The sequence below is a fragment of the Capricornis sumatraensis genome, chromosome 7 (assembly GCF_032405125.1).
Source record: "Capricornis sumatraensis isolate serow.1 chromosome 7, serow.2, whole genome shotgun sequence".
NCBI classification, from domain to species: domain Eukaryota; kingdom Metazoa; phylum Chordata; class Mammalia; order Artiodactyla; family Bovidae; genus Capricornis; species Capricornis sumatraensis.
The window spans coordinates 39,978,999-40,000,000 of NC_091075.1; the positions used below are offsets into that span (position 1 = coordinate 39,978,999).

Sequence of the window (21,002 nt, forward strand, 5' to 3'; positions counted from 1 at the left end):
AGTGAGATGAAGAATCATATTAAAATACATTTACATTTATACCTTAGAAAGATACAATGGTTAAGCTGGAAGTAACAAAATACAGTTTTGTTGCGAAATGACAATACAAACTATCTTTAGTATGAAATGAGGATGGTGTAAAGAATTAAAAATGAAACATTACACTTTATTCTCCATTCATGGCAATCTTTTAAAAATATGTGAATGTATTTTTAGGTGAATTATAAGCTCTTTTGAAAAAAATAACTATTAGACTTCTTCCCTCTTTTTTCCTGACATACTATTTGTTGTGTTATTTTTAGTTACCCTTTGGCCAAGGAACAAAGGACGTTACTTTTAGATTTGATACATTTTTAATAATGGAGACTCTAATTTGACCATCTTTAAAATTTAAATTATTTGTTAAAAATTTTAATCACTGCATGTGAGATATACTGAAATAAGTATTATAAAAGTTATTCAGTTAAGTAATTGAATTTGGGGGTTCATAATAATCTAACCTATTAAAACGAGTTTAATTACTGCTTTTAATGTTTTAATTTAAGACCTGAAAATGTTTTTTTATCTTTTAAAAAAGTTTTTAAAAAACATAAAAAAAATTAAGCCACTAATACCTCTCGGGCCACACAAAAAGACTCCCCTAAAATATACAATGTAACAATGCAACCATATGATAAAATATCCTTAAATATCCAAATGTAACCCAGTAACCCTGCATTCCTTCACTCTTTCATGTCAGGAAAGAAATCAACAAACACTGCCACACTCTTACATATCCTAAATTGTCTAGCACCTATCAAGAAGAGAATTGGAACTGGTTATGATGGCAACTAGTGTTTACATCCCATTTTTGCTAGGTTCAAGGGGTAATGGTCTCCCTGAGGCACCAATGTCAGGTTAGAATAACTGAGTAAAGCTCATAATTACTTGCTGAAGTAATTTCAGTTTGCATTCTGAATTTAACATTATCTTAAAATTACCTGTATATGATTTTCTCCTTTGGTAGGTGATGCATTATCTCTACAAAGAAATCTTCATCTTTATATCCATGGAATCAATGTCAGATATGAAAAAACTATTTAATAAGTTGCTGACGTATTGGAAAAAAATCTTGACACTTTTAAATAAATAGACTCTAAAAGTGGTTCCCAAAGCAGTATCAAAGGGCCTAACAACTTAATGGTGAATGCGAGATTGATACTCTAGGATTATTATATATGTTATAGTCTTCATCAAGTTAACCATGAGATAGTTTTTACTTTCCAGATGGTCTCAAAGTTACTAATTTATCATTAGACAGTAAACATATATTAGCTTGTAGTGTAGTAGTAAATTTTTAGATAGCTACTTGGGCATATTGGGCATACTGTTCTCTGTATTTTATATTAGATCAGATGCAAAAGAAGACAGTATTTACATTAATATTTTAGAAGCTTTCTATGTCTCAAATATACTTTTCTTGAAATCCTGGACATATTTAGATGTGGGGAAGTGCACTAGGACATTTAGCAGCACCTAATTTTATGAGTTTCATACTAGGTGCCAAGAAATTAGATTGTCCAAATATTTTAGAAACAAAACTAAATCAACTGTTCCTTTTCTATCCATCATCTGATATTTCACTCAAGGCACCTACAATGAAACTAAAATTAAGTAGAGAAAAACTTACCTAGTTGGTATTTTGAATAATAGTTTGCCATTTGTCCACTGTTGCAAGACTGTCGTTTATGTCTTTTTGTTGACATTTCTGTGGTCTTCCACGGTGGTCTTTTTCTTTTGTTCAATTTGCTAAGAACTTCACAATTATCAGAAGGATTCTTGTCATAGTTAACACATTTATTTAATTTACTATTTTCAAGTTGGGCAGGAAATTTATCGCTTGAAGGACTATTTGCTTTAGCATTTTCTATTTCTTTAGATTGCTTTTTGAAAGAATTTTGCCTAGCAGACTGGGATCTTAAGGTAAAGCGCTTTGATTCTTCTACGTGAGTTTGATGATTACTTCCACAGTTAACAGATTCAGGAGAGTAAATGATGGTATTTAACTTAAAAGTATTTCTCTGTTCAAGATAGTTGATCTTCCTCAAAAATATTCTACAGTCTTTCAAGGTTTTTGACCTCCAATTATTTGAACATACACTTCCTAGTCTTGGTCCCTTTTCAAAATCTTTTTGGCTGCAGTTTTTTCCATTCTCCTTTGCTTCTGAGTTAAATTTATTCTCTAAACTAGCATGTGTTTTGAAATCAGACATGGCCAACCTCTGTTGCAAAAAGTTATCTCTGATCTCAGGTGGGAAAATAAACTGATTATCTACTGTGTTTTTTCCTTGGAGTGGGACGTCAGTATTTGTTACTCCCTCAGTCTTACTCAAAAGTTGGTTCTGGCAAAAAAATCTCAAGTTCCTCCTCTTAGATATCCAAGCACCTGTCCCATGGCTGTGCAGCTTTCCCTCTCTTCTCCACCTTTCATGATGCAACCTCTTAAACTCAGTTCTTTTTAATCTAGTTAGTGTTAAGTTACTTTTCACATTTAAGAGTGGGGAGCTAACCATTTTATGCAGTATATGCAACTTCCCTGCTGACTTTGAAGGTGAAGATAGTGCAAATTTTTTAAAGTGCTTTCTGAAAGGGCTGGTATTAAAATCAGAATATTTGGTCCCTAATTTAATTTCTCTGGTGTTTATTACTTCCAAAGGGTTTCGTGCATTTGCTTTTCTAACTAATGAAAGAGACTGTGTTTCTGTTGTTTGCATAAACCAGGTACAGAGTTCATTCAAATCATACTTTTTCTGAAAAAGCATTTTTACGGGTGAAACCTCAAGTTCTAAAAGACAGGTCTCCAAAGGGCTTGCTATTTTGAAGTTATCGTTTTCAATGGGTTCTCTTTTTTTATGAACAGAATTTTCAGCTTCATCTCCACTCACAGGCACCCAAGCATTTGTTATTTGTTCAAATCTATTGTTTAATTCCTCTAATAAGGAATCGTTTGAAGTAGAAGCAGCCCACCACCTGAGCAAAGGGTTTGATGAAATTATAGGGTCCAAGGATACTTCAGAAATGGGTATTAATTTATCTTCCAAATGCTTTTTTGCATTCCTTGAATTTCTAGCTCCTGGGGTACCTTTGGAAGCTATTTTAATCCTTGACTGCTTATGTTTGTCCTCCTGACTTTTACCTTTCTGCAAATGGAGCTTATATGACTTATGGAGCAGGGAATTTCTATAAATAAGTGAACTAGAAGATGCTAATGAATGTAAGAAATGCAGAGATGGTTTTCGATCCCTAATGGAATGTCTCAAAGGTACAGCAGCAACCATACTTTTCAATTCATTCTTGAATTTGTCAGCTTCAGTGTGCCTTGTATCCATGGTGCACTGGTGATTTTCTTCAGGCAGATTTTTCTGGAATATATTCTCTTGTTCTAAAGGAGGTAAGCAGCTGCTAATACTCACTTCTCTCTCCTGAGGTGAAATTCTATTGATAGTCACAGATATGCCAGAGATTTTCACTTTTGCAGGTCTACCAGGCTTCCTAATTATTGCCAAAGGCTTCTGATTTGGTCGAATAATGTTCTTGGAAGGTTGAGGTATCACAGGCTTGTTCTTGAAAGGTCTAACATATTCAAAGCCAGACCCCAAGATTTCACTTTCAGTAGTCAGACTTGAAATAGCACTTATTCTTTCACCCAAGTCAGTGTCATATTCTCTAATATTTCTGAGACTATTATATTCTGTTGGAAAATCAGTAACAGCATTTTTAAAAGATATACAGTTGCTTTTGTTTATGCTTCCTTCAGAAACATGCCTTTTAGTTCTTCTTGACCTTCCGTAAATAACAGTTACTGTAATACTCTTCTGATGTATACCTTCTTTTACTTCTGATATGAGAGACTCTGGGCTTTTCTTTTCAGCACTAATGGACTCATTTTGGCAAATGGTGATGTCTGTTTGGTCAGTTTTAGGTTTCGGTGGTCTTCCAATTGGTCGCTTTATCTGTTTCACAACCTGGGGACCTATTTTTTTAGGTCTACCTGGTTTTCTTTTAAAAGATGAATCAATCATACTGCTTGAATACTCTTTAGGTAACTCTTGTGGCTTATCATTCTTTATATCATCTGTAAACACTGCAGAGGATTCTGCAGTTTCTTTTGCACAATTAAATTTGTTTAGTTCTTTTTGGAAAGTGTCACTATCATTAAGATTAGAACTATAATTTGCAGAGTTAGCATTTGGGATAGTCTCATTTGTTTCTTTTCTATTTTCAGTTACTTGAGTTGGTTGCTTTTCAGAAGAAAAATCACGATTTGATTCGGAATTACCAACTGAAGTTAAAGTATATTTGACTCCTTCACTGCTTTTAACCTCAGATAAAAACATGAGTTTGATAGGACTAGAATAGGTGGCAAAAGAAGAGCTTTCAATGGCTTCATATTTTGTTGGTACATTTTCAACACTGGAAATCAAGCTACTTGTGTTTAAAACAGATGACTTTTTCTGGTTAAGTCGTTTGCTATTCAAATCTATTGTAGGTATATGATTGGTTTTAATATTGGTGGATGCTACTAAGGATTTTGATAAACTTTTCTCTTTACATGTCATTCTACTTACAGTCAGAGTCATATTTCTACCAGCAGATTGATCTTTACCATCAACTTCTATCAATTTCTTGGATGCTTTATACCCTTCTGATAATGACTGACTATCCCAAGACTTTTTGGCCATATTTATTGTATCTTCCAAACGTTCCACAACAACTTGTAAATTAGAATTCATTGCAATTTTGTTTAAATCTATACTATGTGAGCTTTCAACCTGAATATTTTTTACTTCATCTTTTCCTTTGGTAGAGTCAGAAACTTTTTTGGCCTTAGGGGATTTTTTGAAAACGTAATTATTTGTTACATATATAGAATACCACCCTGGTGGTACAATATTTCGTTTGGTTCTGCTCAAAAGTCCAGGGATATCACTTTTCAAAGGAGTTTGAGTATTCTCTAATTTTGGATTCTCATTATGATTTTGCAAAAACTTTTTCCTAGCCACAGATATCTCCTGTGATCTCCTTATGTTCATTTTCTCAGGAGAAGCTGTTTTAAAGCTTTCTGAAAATGCATCAAAAGCCAAGTTAGTTTCTAAATTATTTAGAGGTAGTTGCAATGACTGTAATCCATAATCTGGTAAAAATGATGTTTCCACATGATTATTATCTTGCAGGCTTTTAGAATTCTGTAGAGAAGGTCTTTGGCAATGATAGAATTGCTCTTTGTCTGCTGAAAAGAGTTCATCATTGCGCAAAAACTTCCTTGGATTTTTTTCGGTGTATTTTTTTCTCATAAAGTTTTCATCAAGACTAGCAAGTTCTCTTTTTATCTGTAATGACTGCCTTCTGAATATGGGTGAGTCAGGAGAGCTGTGCATTGCAAATAAGGTTTCTTGACGCTTTCGAAATCTTGTCTGAATAATTTTATTTTCTATCTTTTTATCATGTTGACTCAGCAATTCCATAAAACTGTAATCACTGGCCTTTGCATTATGCAAAAGAGAGGTTATTAAATCTCTCAATTTTAAATCATTATCTGTATTGCAATCATTGCTAGATAATTTTATAAGGTTTGTCATATCTATTGTTTCTATTGACTTTAATTTTTCATTAATACGATCCATTAAATCTTGAAAAATTATAGTAGTTTCACCCTTTTCATGATTTGTAGTACAATTATTGCTGTCTTCTAAGAGCAAATAATCAGAGTTACTGGATTTTTTAGTTTTAGGCATTTTACCTTCATGACCATCTTCATCATTGCTTATTTCTGCTGGTGTCAGAGATGGAGGCTGGTTAATATTTGTTTCAAGTCTATTATTTTCTAAGGCTGAACACTCCGAGATGACATCTTTCAATTTTTCAAATCCTTCAGCCTGCACAGGTGATAATGGTGGGGGTGAGGGACTTCGAGATCTACAAACATCTTGAAGATTTACCAAAACATCACATATTTCCCTTGATGAACGAGGACTCTGAAAGCCTGATTTTGTGGAATGAATGTCTGCTAACAGTCCAGAACAGAACCTGTGAGAATTGTAACTGTCTGTGATTCCTCTATTCACTACCTTCTTAATGTGTTCAATAGTTACAGTTTGACAAGATAAACAATGTAAATCTTTAATACAGACTGGCAGAGGCACAAAACCAGGGCTTTGTCTTTCATTGTGTAAACACCCTCCTTCTGCCAGCCTATATTCACAACTACAGAACAGACCATCTACATCATCTTCAATTAGGGGATTCTGAGACTCTGAAGACACAGTATAGGATGAATTACAACAGCAAAGAGAAGCAGCATTCTGCTCTTGGACTAGAAATTTCAACATAGCCAAAACTTGTTCCTGGTGATGTATGCACAAAGATTCCAAAACTTTGCTTAATGCTGATTTTCTTTTTTCCATTTTAGTAGCTTCCTCTGATTTTGCATCAACAGTTGAACTAAAAATAAAAATCAAACAAAAAATGAATTACAGCAAAAATACTAATATCATAAGGAATTTTAATTTTAACAGAGCTTGAAATAGATATTTTGATATTGCTGGACTCCTAATTCCTATGGAGAGCTGTGAAAGTGATATATTGATTATTGTTTACCAAAAATATAATGAAGCACTTATATCATCTTCCTATGACAAAATATGAGTCAAAGCAAAACCCTATGTTTGGTGTAATATAAAGGCTGCTACTGACAGATATGGTTATATTTACAGATTGCTAATGTTTAGTGCTTTGGCTATATTAAGAATATTTAATGAAAAGTGCTTCAGAAGGAGTTAAAATTTTTGTAAAGTAGACATTTTATAAGTTATTTGGTAGGTATCAGTCCATATTAGTACAAATAAGATAAATAAGATGTAGGAGAAAATCTTTATCTTAATTTAAAATAAAGATAATACCTTTATTTAAAAAAGATAAAATATTTTTCAAGGCAGTGAAAATAAAATTACTAATAAAAAGTTTTGTATAGTCAAAAGGAAAGTTAAGGGATTTAGATTTCATATAAATAACAGGCGTTTTAACCTAGTAATAAAGTAAAAATTTAAGCTATTTAAAAATATAATCTATTTTTAATTTATTTTAAATACTAAATTAATTATGTCAAAACTAAAGGCATTACTTACCTAATTATTTAATTTCAAATGCTGGAAAATATCCCACTGCAGAAACTAACATAAATCTAATGGAAACTAAAACCCAGGATTACTTAAGCAACCAATGTATAAGTCTATATAAAAAAAAAAAATCTTTCTAATCCAATACCAGCAGCAAGAAGAATAAAATATATTAAAAGAATTCTGTTTCAGAAAAGTATCTATTTAAATTAAACATATCACCAAACTCTGTACATGAAAACAGCCTCCCACTTGTGATTTCTTATATTTGTTGTTGTTAGTTACTGGTTTGTATAAATTTTATTTAGGGTTGGAACTGAAATGTGCTGACTATGAACTGTGATAGAAGACTGTATATTGTTTAAATAAAGGGTTATTATGTTCACCAATATTAAAAATTAATTTTTAAAAAGTTCCTCCCTAAAACCAGTTTAAACTGTTTCACAGATAAGTAGGCAATATGTTATCTACATTTTATAAAATTTCTGTTGAGTAGCAAAAACATCAAAGCAAATGTTTCAGATTAGATAAAAATTCTTCTAGAAAAAAGATAATTTTACTAGATTCAACCAATGTTTTGCTAGTAAAACTAGCATGGGATTTAACATAAAGAGGTTATCGAACACAGGGAAGAGATGAAATTACAATAAAAATTTTTAAGTCTACTGTCATCTCTAGACAGATGAAGACAGGACATGACCTCAGTATCCCTTCCCTTTGGAAAATAATTTTTTGTAAATTTTTTCATGGTTAGAGTATAAAATCATTGAACTGACTCCAAAGATTCACTACTGTATAACTCAGAAAACATATATAGAGAATAAAGGCACAAGTAAATGTTAACTATCATTAAGAGGGTATAAGTGGTATTATATTCTTTCCCAGCAAATAAAAAACTAAAATTTTCACACAAGCAAAAGAAAATCCCAAAAGTTCTGACAGATCCATTTCCAACACGTTTGTTTAAAAGTTATATTATGGCCTATTAAACATATCTGTGACTAAAGAGAGATTTTACATGCTTCTTTCTCATAAAAATACCTGCCTAAAACTGGTTTAACCTGTTTCACAGATAAGTAGGCAATGTTGTATCTACATTTTATAAAACTCTGTTGTTTGAGTAGCAGCAAAAACACCAAAGCAAATTTTGCAAATTTAGAAAAAGACTATTTTTTAAACATTATTATGCTCTCGTAACAGTTCCTGAAATGCTCAAATGATTTTTTCCATTAATAGTCTAGAGCAGAACTAATCAAAATTAATGATTAGTGTTATTTTGAAAACCTTTGAAAGATTTTTATGGCTTTCTTTTGACATTCCAAGAAGTCTATACTTTAAGAATTTCTTATTCAATTGATTATTTTTAATAGTGGAACTTCAAAAATCTCAATAATATCATAGGGGCCAATAATTTTGTTCTAATGTCACAGGAAGAACAGCTTCAAAAAGTTACTAATTAGATATTCAGATATTAGGATTTTATACCTCTCTCTCAGATATTAGATAACTAAGTTCTCAAATTAGAAAATTCCATAATATACTTATTTGGCTTTAATTATTTTCATTTCTGTATTTTTTGTATGTTAGAATCTCAAAGAAAAACCGAATGTATGAATAAACAGTTGAATACACATAAGCCTCCAATCTAGAATTTACACACTTAACTACATAAAGATTCTAAAATTGTATGTTTCACAGCTCCACTGCTTTTCGTGCTAATTTTTTTTCTAATTTTTGTTTGATTTATAAACAAACACATCCTGCTTATTTTTTGGTTAAGTTTCTATCCATTTTTCCCATTATAAGCTTTGTTGCTGAGAGTTGTCTGTAGAAAAAGTCAATTTCTATTATTGATATTAAAAAAATTGCTTCCTAGAGTGAATCAAATAAGTCAGTGTAGTCAAGTTTTTTCTTTTCTTTTCTTTTTTTCTTTTACTGAATGAATGAGTAAATCAATCACACACCAACAGTGTTGTAAATTTAAGTGCAAAAGCATTGAAGTGCTTTACTACAAATTACAACCTAGAAACACGTTAACTGAACAATTAAAATTCATACAATCAGATTTAGATATATAACAACACAAAGTAGAAACAGAATTACAGTACATTTACAACACAAGACAGATACATGAATTCATTAGAAAATATTGTAATAAATAATTCATGAATTATAGTGCAATTGATTTATGCATAAATATAACTAATTGCCTAACAATCAGTTTATATTAACAAAATCTGTCAAAATCAAGGCAGCCACAGAGTTTTACTAAATTACTGCGACAATGAAAATACTGTAATTAAAGAACAAATACAAGTATTTGTACTGTAAACAACTAAAAAAATCAGTCTCACTAAAGTTAGTATACAATTTAATATAAAATTGTCATTAGCTACCAGAAATGGTTTAAACAACTTTACTGAGCAGTAGTTTTCTAAAAACAGAGGCACTGTTTTTTCTTTTCCTTCTTTTTTTTTAATATAAAATACTTGAGGAACATTCAAATAAGTAGAAAGCACATAAGGATTGCTTTCACCTTCACTAAAAGTCTGCTGAAACTGGATTTTTCAGAAAATTGTCAATTAACAAGTAGTAACTGGTAACTAAATTTATAAAGTACTTTGAAAGTTAAACATAAAGAATACCTTAATAGAATCATTGGGGAGAAGGGGAACCCATAAATTTCCCTGCCTTTCCTAGTTTGTATAATCAAAAGTTAACTCAATAATTAGAAACATTTTGTTTCTTTTAAAAGTTATGGGTTGATCATTACCTATAAACTATCAAAAAATATTTAATTTACTATTTCTGACCAAAAATAAATAATACGAGTACTAAAATGCTGCAAATTAACTATAATATTACCTATAAAACTACTGATCACTGTGAAGTCAATAGCAAAATGATCCCTGATTTTATGAATCCTGTAAAGTTTTTGGTCAGGTCATCTTTTAAATGATATAAAAGTGTTCTGTAAGTATCCCTTTACTATAAACTTCTCAATCAATTTATTAATGTAAATATAGTGTGAGGAATAAAAAAGCTCAATACAATATAAATATTATGTAATGCATTCAAACCCCCCAATTTTTGCAGGTAAAGTTCTGTATAAAGAGGTCAATAAAATTGTGTTGAAACATTTACTTTAACTTCGTTTTTCAATGGGGGGGAGGGGAAATATATTAAATAATCCAAGTTCTGGCCCTCACAAAATATGGCTTAATTCTTTAAAAAGAAAGATGACCCTGACATCTGCTGTTTTGCAATCTGTTATGTATAATTTCTTGGGGGAAAAAAAAAGCAAGAGGATTCATATCCTAGTATGCAAGTAACTTTAATAACTGAAGAGGGTTCAGTATAGATCTGAGAGACCAAATAACTACTTGGTTGTGTAGTTTCCTACTCTTCAGTTTCTTTAAACATATGTAAGCAGTTTTTAAATGTAATAGCTGAAAATCTCTTTAGTATTATATGTATATATGATTATTAGATACACACAAACACAAGTGTAAAAACACATGTATTTGACAAGGTGCACTTATTTTTTAAATTCAGCTTTAAGTATTCCTTTTGGACTTAGGAAAACTGGCTTAGAAAAAATGATCAGAACCTGAATTTTAACAGAGAAAAGGGGCACTCGAAGAATTCTGTATTTATGAAGCAAATCCCCATTCTTTCTATGGAGGCACATGCTTTATAACATTTTACCACTAAAACTGCATACTCCATAAATCCAACATGGATACTATGAAACACATTTTAAAACTGCTATACAAAATTACTGGTCTTTCTCATGAGTCTAGTAAAAGTTAAAATGCACTGCCCAGCTTCTAACTACCTAATTAGTAGAGAGTTTACATTACTGAAAGTTCAAAACAGCTTCAGTGTTAAATATTTGTAAATCTATTCAAGACCCTGAACAAACTGCAAATTTGGTTATTAGCAAAATGATAATGTATCGCCCACCAAAATGAAATCTGTAATTCATTTTGATAAACTGAAAATGTTTTGAAATGTCACAGCAGCAAATATATTAAAGTTACACTGAGGTTTTTCAATAGTAGGAGTGTGTCACAATCCTTAAAATTTAAAGTAGTCATAACATCAACTAACCAGCACATTTAAACCAAAATTATCATTCTCAAGCTTTTCTGTGCACATTATAAACATGCTCTAAGTTGCATTCCAACTTTCTTTTCTAGCCTTACACATTAGCTTATTTTTCAAATGAAAAACAAAATTAAATTATTTTAATAATTAAATTTAAATTACTTTTTGTTCTTAGTATTCCATCTTACATTAAAGGATTCTATAGCTGCTGGGGTTAACTATGTGTCAGTTTTTTTAAAAGTATATACCTTATAAACCCCAACTTCCTGCTAAATCAACTATTAAATGATAAATATTAAATTTCATTATACATATCATTTAAGGTTTTCTATTTCTGATGGATGCACTTGAGTGCATTTCATATTTCATAGAATGCACTGTAGTGTACTAATACTGTATATATTAATTTTTATTAGTGTGGAGATAGCTGTCTGTTTAAACTTTGATTGGTTGTTTCATATACTTACAATAAAAGTAAGTATGTTATGCAAAAATGCTTACAAACTAGTAATATCATATTTCCATTAGAAGATGGTTCAACTGAATGGCTGGAGTGGTCTTTCACCAATAAAAATATTTCACTTGACAGTTACTTGTTTTCCCACAATGCTTTATGCTATTGACTACTAAAGAAAACCTGAATCTTTTTCACCTATTTATACAAGGATTAAATACAAACTATCAGAATTAAGTAAGCAACTATATAATTCTGTCCACAGTGAAAACCCTGAATAAAACTTTTTTTCAAAAGGCATGTAAGTGGTTTTTGAACTGTAAAATTTCATGTCTCCTGTCAGAGTGAGCATCTGTAATTCCCACATGTGTGTATATAGACACACAAAAACACACCTGTGCACATACACACGCAAACACACATACACGCACTCACGCATGTACACACATACAAACGTTTTCCTAAGAAGTAATCTACACAGGCTTGCTGCTGTTTTTGCAGCTGCCAGTCCCTGAATCTGTCATATTATATAACCCAGTGTCTGGTAATCGGAGTTTCTTCTTCGGAGGAGTCTTCAGTGTTCCAGATCTTTCTTTTACCTTGTATTCTAAAGTGCTGTGAGGTACCCCATAAATTCCTTGTGCTTTGGAAACACTCATTTTTCCGCTCATTACCATTGCAATAGCCTCTTCCATTATTTCATGATCATACTGCCGATAACGGCCACGTTTTTTCCTGGGCTGCTTATTATCTTTTCGATCCAATCCATCTTCAGTATTTTCAGAGGTTCCATCAACTGTTCCATTTTTAGAATTAAGACACAAAGGAGAGAGGTCCCCATGTAGAAAGTAAGAGTCAACACTTGAGTGAGTTACAGGCCCAGAACATTCTATTTTGTTCTGTTTAGGGAGTATATTTTTCAGTTTTTGGAGGGCTGATCCTTCAAGGACTGGAGAGGTTTTGGAAACTTGATACATAACATCCAGCAGACCAGGACCATCAGGTTGTGGTTTTGAAATAGAACTTACTCGTAGCTGAGGAATTTTTAACTGTACAGTAGGATGTGTTTCATATTGTAGGCTTTCATTTTTTTCTTTAAACTGAGTAACCATTTTCTGTAGAGTTAACTGATGGAGGTAACTGGAAGCTGTTGGGAATTTTAATTCTGAGGTTTCAAGTAGATTGAGTTTACTTTTTTCTGTGCGCTCTGCTTGAGCTCTTGCCCACAAGGCTACTTTTTGCAGCACTGCACAAGTTTCTTTACTGTCTTTATATGAGTAACTATCATTGAAATCTCGAGTTTTGTTTTTAAAAGATGCAGGCTTCCCTGCTGGTAAGGCTTCTAAGTGGAGAAGTAAAGTTTTTTGAGGTATGCCATAAAGTATGCCTGCTTTATTTATGTCCAGTGCTCCAGACTGAATGTCTTTCAAAGCTTTTGAGAGCAAACCATCTGCAAACTCAGCACTTCTTTCCACATAGTCCTCTCTGTTTCTGTGTAGTCTCCTGGATGGATGGAATGAAACGATGGTAAACTGATGCATGAGAGACTCTCACACAGCTATGGAAGGGGAGGGTCCACTCCTTTATTATACTCCTTGCTTAGGTAACATCACTTTTTAAGTCTGTGAGAGGTAGTAGTTACTCCTTATCAAAGCAAACGCTACAGTCCTGGTAGGACAATGTGTCAATCATACGGTGGCCTCAACGGGCAGACCTTCCAAGAACATAAAATCCTAACTCAGTATTTGTAAAAATATTCTCATGATGTTGCTATTCCTCTGACAGATGCTTGTAGAGCAACACATAATTTTTTTACAATTAGAGTTCCATTATATAAAATACCCAAATCCTAAAGGAGTTTTTGTTAGTAGAAATGTGACGTTACCGCTAAACAAGTAATAAAAGAGTCAACCCCTTTAAGGAAATTTGTAGCAGTAAGAATATTTCCAAACACAAACACCCCATATTTTTCTCTAGATAAAAACTTAAAATTTGAAACAAGTAGATATGTTATATTGGGTAAAATACTTTTAGATTTTATACATGTTATTTCTATTTTGAATGTATCATTATAACTTTCAAAGTTTCTTTAACAGAAAGTTCTTTATACCTTATGACTCAAAAAGCTATTACAGCCTTAGTTGAAAAAAATTACACTCTGTATCTGAGATTTAAATGTTACTAAAAAGCTTCCTATGCAAATTGTTAATGGAAGATGCAAAAGTTACCCCCCTTAAATTTCAAAAATCCAACAGAACAGCACTTCACTATTAATGATTTAATTAATTAAACAGCTTTCAAAGCATGAAAGGACTTTCTGTGGTGATTACTAGATATATTAAGTCTGCCACCACACCTAAAACACAATGAAAAAACGCTAAGCACTGTAAATTAGTTATAAGAATTAGTAAGTATAGTACTTTTAAAACTAGTTGATTGTTTAAAAAATTAAATAGTGAAATTACATATTTTCCTTAAAACTGCCTCCTAAATACTGAATTTAAAATTCTCTACTCGTCCTGCTTCTTAGTTTGTATTCTATGATTAAGTTGGTAGTTCATTTTAGTAACATGAACTAAAGTTTGGTGATTGTTCTGATAACTTTTCTTTAACAGAAAGAATAAAAAAAGAAAGAGAAAGGACAAATGAAAGGTATGAAAGACACACATTTATGAGTGACAAAAATTCTGGAAGAAAACTATATATGTCAGTCTATTCAGAGTAGTATGAAGAGTTCTCTGCATAATTTTATATTAATACTAAATTATATTTCCTAGATATTGCTTACCCAGCCACTGAATTTTCAGAAGAAGGATCACATATGGATGACTCTTCAGATTTTATGCTGGTTTTCTTTGTAGAGAGATCTAACACTCCATCCCCTATAATTTTTGCAAGAGAAAAAACTTTATATTTGTAACAGATAGGTAATCCTTACATCATAACATTTCATATTTTGATGATCTACTAATTAATGACCTAAAAATTAACACTGGTATTTAATATGTGGCCGTTACCAACTCATCTTGTGGTTTTAGCAACAGAACATGACTGGGAAGGCACTACATAGGAAAAAACAGAGGAAGAGCTGGCACTGCCGTGATATGAAGAAATTAGATAAAAATTGTTTAAAATCCACCCTTGTTCACCTTTCTCTTCTGCAGTGAAGAGTCACTTGATTGCTTATTCAATAAAAAACATGACTGTTTTCTATTCAAGGCTGCCCAGATGATGCTTTGAGAAAGTGGGAATAATGTATGTTTAACAAAACCGAGAGCATAGAAAATATGAGGATGAATAAGAGAACGATAATTAGCATTTACTAGGACTATTAATATGTGGAAAACATACTTTAGGTAATCTATGATTCTACGCTCAACCAATGTATTTTTCAGAGCTCACAGTATAAAATTTTACTGTCTTAAATAACTAAAATGTGTAACAGTTGAATCACTGACTATGTAACATATTGTGGTTATATCTGTGATTAGATGATGACACAATAAAATAACATTTTAGGAAAAAGTAGCTTGTTAGAAAACAACTGCCTATGTATTTCTTACTAAAATGTAGTTATTATTATTATAATACTGATTTACATAGACAAAACTTCAAGTGACAGATATGTTGTTAATCTGATAAACTTCAAAATCAAGAATAAAAAGAAACTGAATTTAAAATACATCAATACATATGGTGAATGTTTCTGATACCTAAAAAACTGAAAAAGCTGTAAGAAATTGTTTTAAGAAAAATCCACGTTTTACAAATTATACCAAAAAATTCATCTATGTTTAAAAATAATTCAATTATGTGCAAAGCACTGCTGGAATTTGGAAAGCAGTAATTAAAAATGCATAAAGTACCTCCTCATGGTTCTTAACAATCTGGTTAGATAATTCATACACCACCACCACCACCATAACCATATTTCAGGCTGATGATATGTGCTACTTAGGAAAAATAAAGCAGAGTGAGCTGATAAAAGTAATGAGAGTAGGCTTAAGGCAGCTGCTGTTTTATTGAGTATTATCAATTCAGGGCTCCTTTGACTTGAACACTGTCCTGAACAAAGTGAAGGTAACAACCAAGCAGATTATCTGGGGGAAAGCTTATAGAAGGATCAGTTTGTGCAAAGGCTATGATATGGAATCACATCTGGAATTTGAGGAATAGCAAAGAGGCCAGGATGACTGCAATGGAATAAGCCAGACTGAGTGAGCTAAGATCAGAAACCAAGCAGATGATATAGGGCTTTGTAGACAATGGCAAGAAATTTGAATTTTATTTTGAAAGACACAATAAACCACTGGAAGATTCTAAACATAAGACTGACAATTTTAATTTTTTTAAAGGATTAATCTGGTGTGGGGGGGACAGAGAAACCTGTTGGGAAATTGATATGCTATTTCTCACCTTTGGGTTTTCACACTTTCAATTAGTTTCCTCTGCCTAGAAGTCTCCTAATCCTCTCCTGCTTCTATCCTCACATTCATCCTGTGCGTGCGGGCTAAGCTGCTTTAGTCATGTCCAACTCTGTGCGACCCTATAGCCTGTAGCCCACCAGGTTCTTCTGTCTGTGGGATTCTCCAGGCAAGAATTCTGGAGTTGGGTTGCCATTTCCTTCTCCAGGAAGGATCAAACCAGATCTTCCTAAGCCAGGATCAAACCAGGTCTCTTACATTGGCAGGCAAGCAAGCAAGTTTTTTTTTAATCACTAGTGCCACCTGGGAAGCACCAAATCTTACTCATCATTCAAGACACAACTTGAACTTTATTGTCATTATTGTAGGTTCCTATACTTGCAACACTTACCTATATTATTTAGCAATTAGCAGGCCATAATTTAGTTCTTTATTTACTTACTAGTATTAGCCACCAGACAATATGCTACATGAAGGCAGAAAATCTGTCTACTTACTGATGTAGCCCCATTCCCTACAACAGTGGCTGATACACAGTAAGTGTTCGGTTAGGTATTTGCTGAAAAGAATTTAGAAGTAGAAATTCAGTTATTGCTAGAGGTTACAAAGCCTAGATTGAGATAAAAAGACTGGGCAGACAAGTATATGGTACATGCTACCTTAAAAATTATTAAGTATCTTTTGATCTCTTTACCTAATAAATGGCCCAGTTTATCCATTCAGCTCAATCTTATGCTTAGTCAACAACTCATCTCAATGTTCATACTTCCTGAGCAATTGAGCCATGTGCAATTCATCAAAAATGCTATGTGGTGTCAGGTCTCTAAAACATCCAGTGCATGGTTCCCTCTGCCTAGAATGCTCTTTCCACTCTTCTTTAAAGATTCAGGCCCACCCCCGCCCCAGCCAAGTAGAAGCTTAATGTCACCCTTGTCAACAGCATCCTATAAAACTTAATGGCACACTCACGCAATTTTTGAGTTACGGATCTTTTTTTCCCAAAAGACTGAATTACTCAAGGTCAGGAATTCTGACATATTTCATAAACAAAAATAGATTTATGTAAGTTATAGCATATAAAACACAGTCTTCATAAGTGTTATCCCTTGTCAATGTTCCAGAATAAATTAATGAATTTCTCCAACTGTAAGTTCTACACTTTTGATATGATTAAGGTTAATTATTCCACTAACTATAAATAAGAAAGGGAGGTGCTGAGAACTCTTCCTCTCTCTCCTTTACATTAACTGTGCTAACTAGGCTGTAGCTCCCTGTAACTGAAACTGTTAGCCACTCAGTCGTGTCTGACTCTTTTTGACCCCATAGACTAGAGCCCACCAGGCTCCTCTGTCCATAGGACTTTTCCAGGCAAGAATACTGGAGTGGGCTGTCGTTTCCTTCTCTGGGATATCTTTCTGACCCAGGGATTGAACCGGGGTCTCTTGCACTGCACGCTGAATCTTAACTGCCTGAGTCACAGGTAGCTCCCAAGCTAGGGCAAAAAGGTATTCTTGTTCTTTTTGGACTGCTCCTTGACTGCTGGTTTGGTAGCTGATTTCAGTCTTGAGGAGGAACTAGATTTAAGATCTGTTTCATCTTTAAGAGAAACTACTCAAATCAGGACTATATATCTGATTCACTTTCTTCAGGAACTCTATAAACAGTGACGCAGATAAGAAACATTTTTTTTTCCATAACCCCTTCTTCCATAACTAGGCTGCCCATGTTACTTATAAAAAAGATCTCACTGTTTATTAGCAGTTTGTCACCTCAAGTATTTTGCTGGTATCAATTCCTTTTTCCATCATAAAGGCTGCAGATCAAGAGCTAGAAAAACGATAAATACCCCCAGGATTGTTCGAAAAACAAAAAGAGAAGGGGAAAAACAGCTTGGGAACCAGGACTGAGAAAAAAAATCAGGAATGGCAAAAAGGGCATTTTCTTGCTCCTGCTGCTGATTTACATTTATCAGTATCACTCCTTCATAATGGAGATGTCACGTCATAACTACATTGTTTTGTGTGTACACATTCAAAGTACTAATAATTAACTTGATGGATAAAAACTAAACATCTATTATGCTAAATGCTGCAAGGCAATATGAAGTAAGTAGAGCACAGAAAGAGACTGAAATTTATTTAACCATTCACCTATTGGTAGGTTCTTAGGTTGCTTCAGTTTTTCACTGTTACAAACAATTCTGAAGTGAAAATACTACTAAATGTTTTCTAGTATTCATGTGTAAGAATTTTTCTAAGATGCACACCTAGGAATGCCAGTGCTGGACAGTATACATTTTGAACTTCTGTAGATATTACTAAAATTTTTTTTCCACAACCCTGAGAACACTTGGTGTTGAGATTTTTAATTTTTGCTAATCTGATAAGTAAGAAAAGCAAGTTGCAGGAGTAATTAATAAGAGTACATTTGATATATGTGTTTATGTGGATATCTAAAGGACACACAACTGTTTTGCTTAAAAATGCACAAGTACATATTATCAGAGGTAGCTCTCAAGGATAAACAAAAGGATGAACAGTTCTTTAAGAGAAAACATACTAGAAGTAAATATGATCAAGTAACACATTTATTAGTTCTGGGTGACAGGAACATGATTATTATACTGCATTTTGCTCTATGTATGAACATTTTCCAAATAACAAACAAATTATTTCCATTTACTGGTTGTAGTCTGAGCATTAACACAATTAACTATTTCTCATCAAACATTAATGCTAAAGATAGAGAATTAGAGAGAGGCTGGTGTAAGGTCAGGTAATTGTTAAATACATGACACTACCAGATAACTTTAAAAATAAATTAGCATTTGAAAAATTGAAACCATGAACAAATTAAGCAACATCTTGAGTATTAACATTTTATTGGGTTAATTTTTTTAGAATTCACATTCCAAAACCAAGGTTTGGATTTCTGTTTACAAACTATTCACAGTTCTGTATCCTCCTGCAAATACCTGACAAATAATCTGTAAAAAGAAGATAAATGCAATCCACATAATACAGATCTTTCACTCCTCCAAGGGCACTATTCTTTCTCATCCCTTACCTGCCCTCTGTCCATTCGTCTAAGTACACTCTATGCTCTCTTGGCCAGGCTACATATCACTTCAGCATCACCCCCTCAAATATTTTCCTAATTTACCCCCCGCCTTCTTTCATATTCCCATAGTATTCTTTGTATGCTTCTATTTGTATTTATGTATTTATAATGTGTTGCTATAACTTGCCAAGTTTAGCATCTGAACTTCAATAGTACTGTGGGGAATTAGTTAACTATTTTTAGGATCTATTTATAATTTATATCTAATTAAGTATATTTATTTGGCTGATTTTCTCACTAAACTTACTTCTAAGCAAGGCCTGAAATGAATAGTACCTCAGCAAACACCAATTCACTGACTCAGCAATGGCTTGCCCAGTTCTGTCACATCAATCCTGCATATAGCAGACCCTGACTGACAAAAACTGACAAAATTATCATGAAATCAAAGAACTTTGTTCCGCCAATCGAAAATGACAGCACAGTCAAGAAGCTGATATCTTATATGGGAGAGAAGTTAGTTTTACACACAGAGAAACTCCATTCAGTTAAGAGGTTCACAATGATTTTTAATAATCCATTTCTATATTCGTTAGGTTCTAACAATAACAGATTTTTCTTCAGAAATCTTAAGACTGTTGATCATTAACCACTTAATATGAATATTAAGCATGTTAAAAACGTATTTATCAACTCATCATGATACTACTGATCGCCAGTTGCCATACTGAGAATGAACATGAGTTTAAAAGACCTTCAATAATACATTATGTATCATCAATATTAAAGATATAAGTATTAATCAAATTTAGTATATGATGGCAAATGAATTTTAATGACAAACTATCATGCACATTTTATGCTGTTTGAACAAGGGAAAAATATTCCAAATTAAATTTCATAATAACACTAATCACCAGCACAAAACTTTCTTCCAAATCAATGCTATTTAACATTTTAAGATGTTTGATGCAAATCTATGTTAATAGTTTTAATAAATATCTGAACACTATTTCTACTTTATATCTTTGATCATTTTTTATCTCTCCTTAAATAGGTCATCCTTTTAGCCCCTTGATGTACTGTTCTAGTCAGCCTTCAGATCTTTCTTGTTTTTCCCTACTGTGCTCTCTAGAAGATTCCCCTGATTTCAAATATAAATAATTTATATTTAACTGGTTTCTAGAAAATAGAACTTACAAAAATCTACATATACAAAACTATAATATTTTTCGAGTGTTACTCTAAGAGTATTATAAGTCTTAAACGCACGTAGGGCTCACACGTCCCAATATACAAACAAGTTTTTTTAATTTGCAATTTTTAATGACAAAACCGAAAGTGAAATAGAGGTTAATTATCTTGCCCAGGGTCACACACTTACACTTCTGTCATTCAAACTCAGGTAGTTATTCCGGACTCTGATTACTCTATTAAACTACAATATCTAACCTGTGTAATGTTTCAAAAAGTCAAGTTACAATGGTAATGATGTAATAAATTTGCTACCATCACACATAACCAGTTGAAAAGCACAACACTTTTGGAAATAATCTAGTAATATGCTATCAAAAATCTTAAAAATGTTCACACTCCTCTAAACATCTATCTTAAGAAAATAGCATTTAACAAGAAAATGCTTTTATGTACAAAGGTATACCAAAAATCTCAAATATACATAAGCACATATATATATAAATATTTGCACTGAAGTGAAGTCACTCAGTCGTGTCCAACTCTTTGCAACCCCATGGACTGTAGCCCACCAGGGTCCTCCATCCATGGAATTTTCTAGGCAAG

General features: G+C 32.6%; 1 protein-coding gene across 1 annotated transcript in view; it reads right to left on the reverse strand.

Moving 5' to 3' along the window:
- The window catches only part of LCORL (ligand dependent nuclear receptor corepressor like), a 165,081-nt gene that overhangs the window by 16,788 nt on the left and 127,291 nt on the right, over positions 1-21,002 (reverse strand). The window contains exons 6-7 of the mRNA XM_068975558.1: positions 14,507-14,600; positions 1,670-6,480 (exon numbers count right to left, since the gene is read on the reverse strand). Coding sequence (XP_068831659.1) covers positions 1,670-6,480; positions 14,507-14,600 — 4,905 coding nt within the window. The remainder of the gene's footprint in view (positions 1-1,669; positions 6,481-14,506; positions 14,601-21,002) is intronic.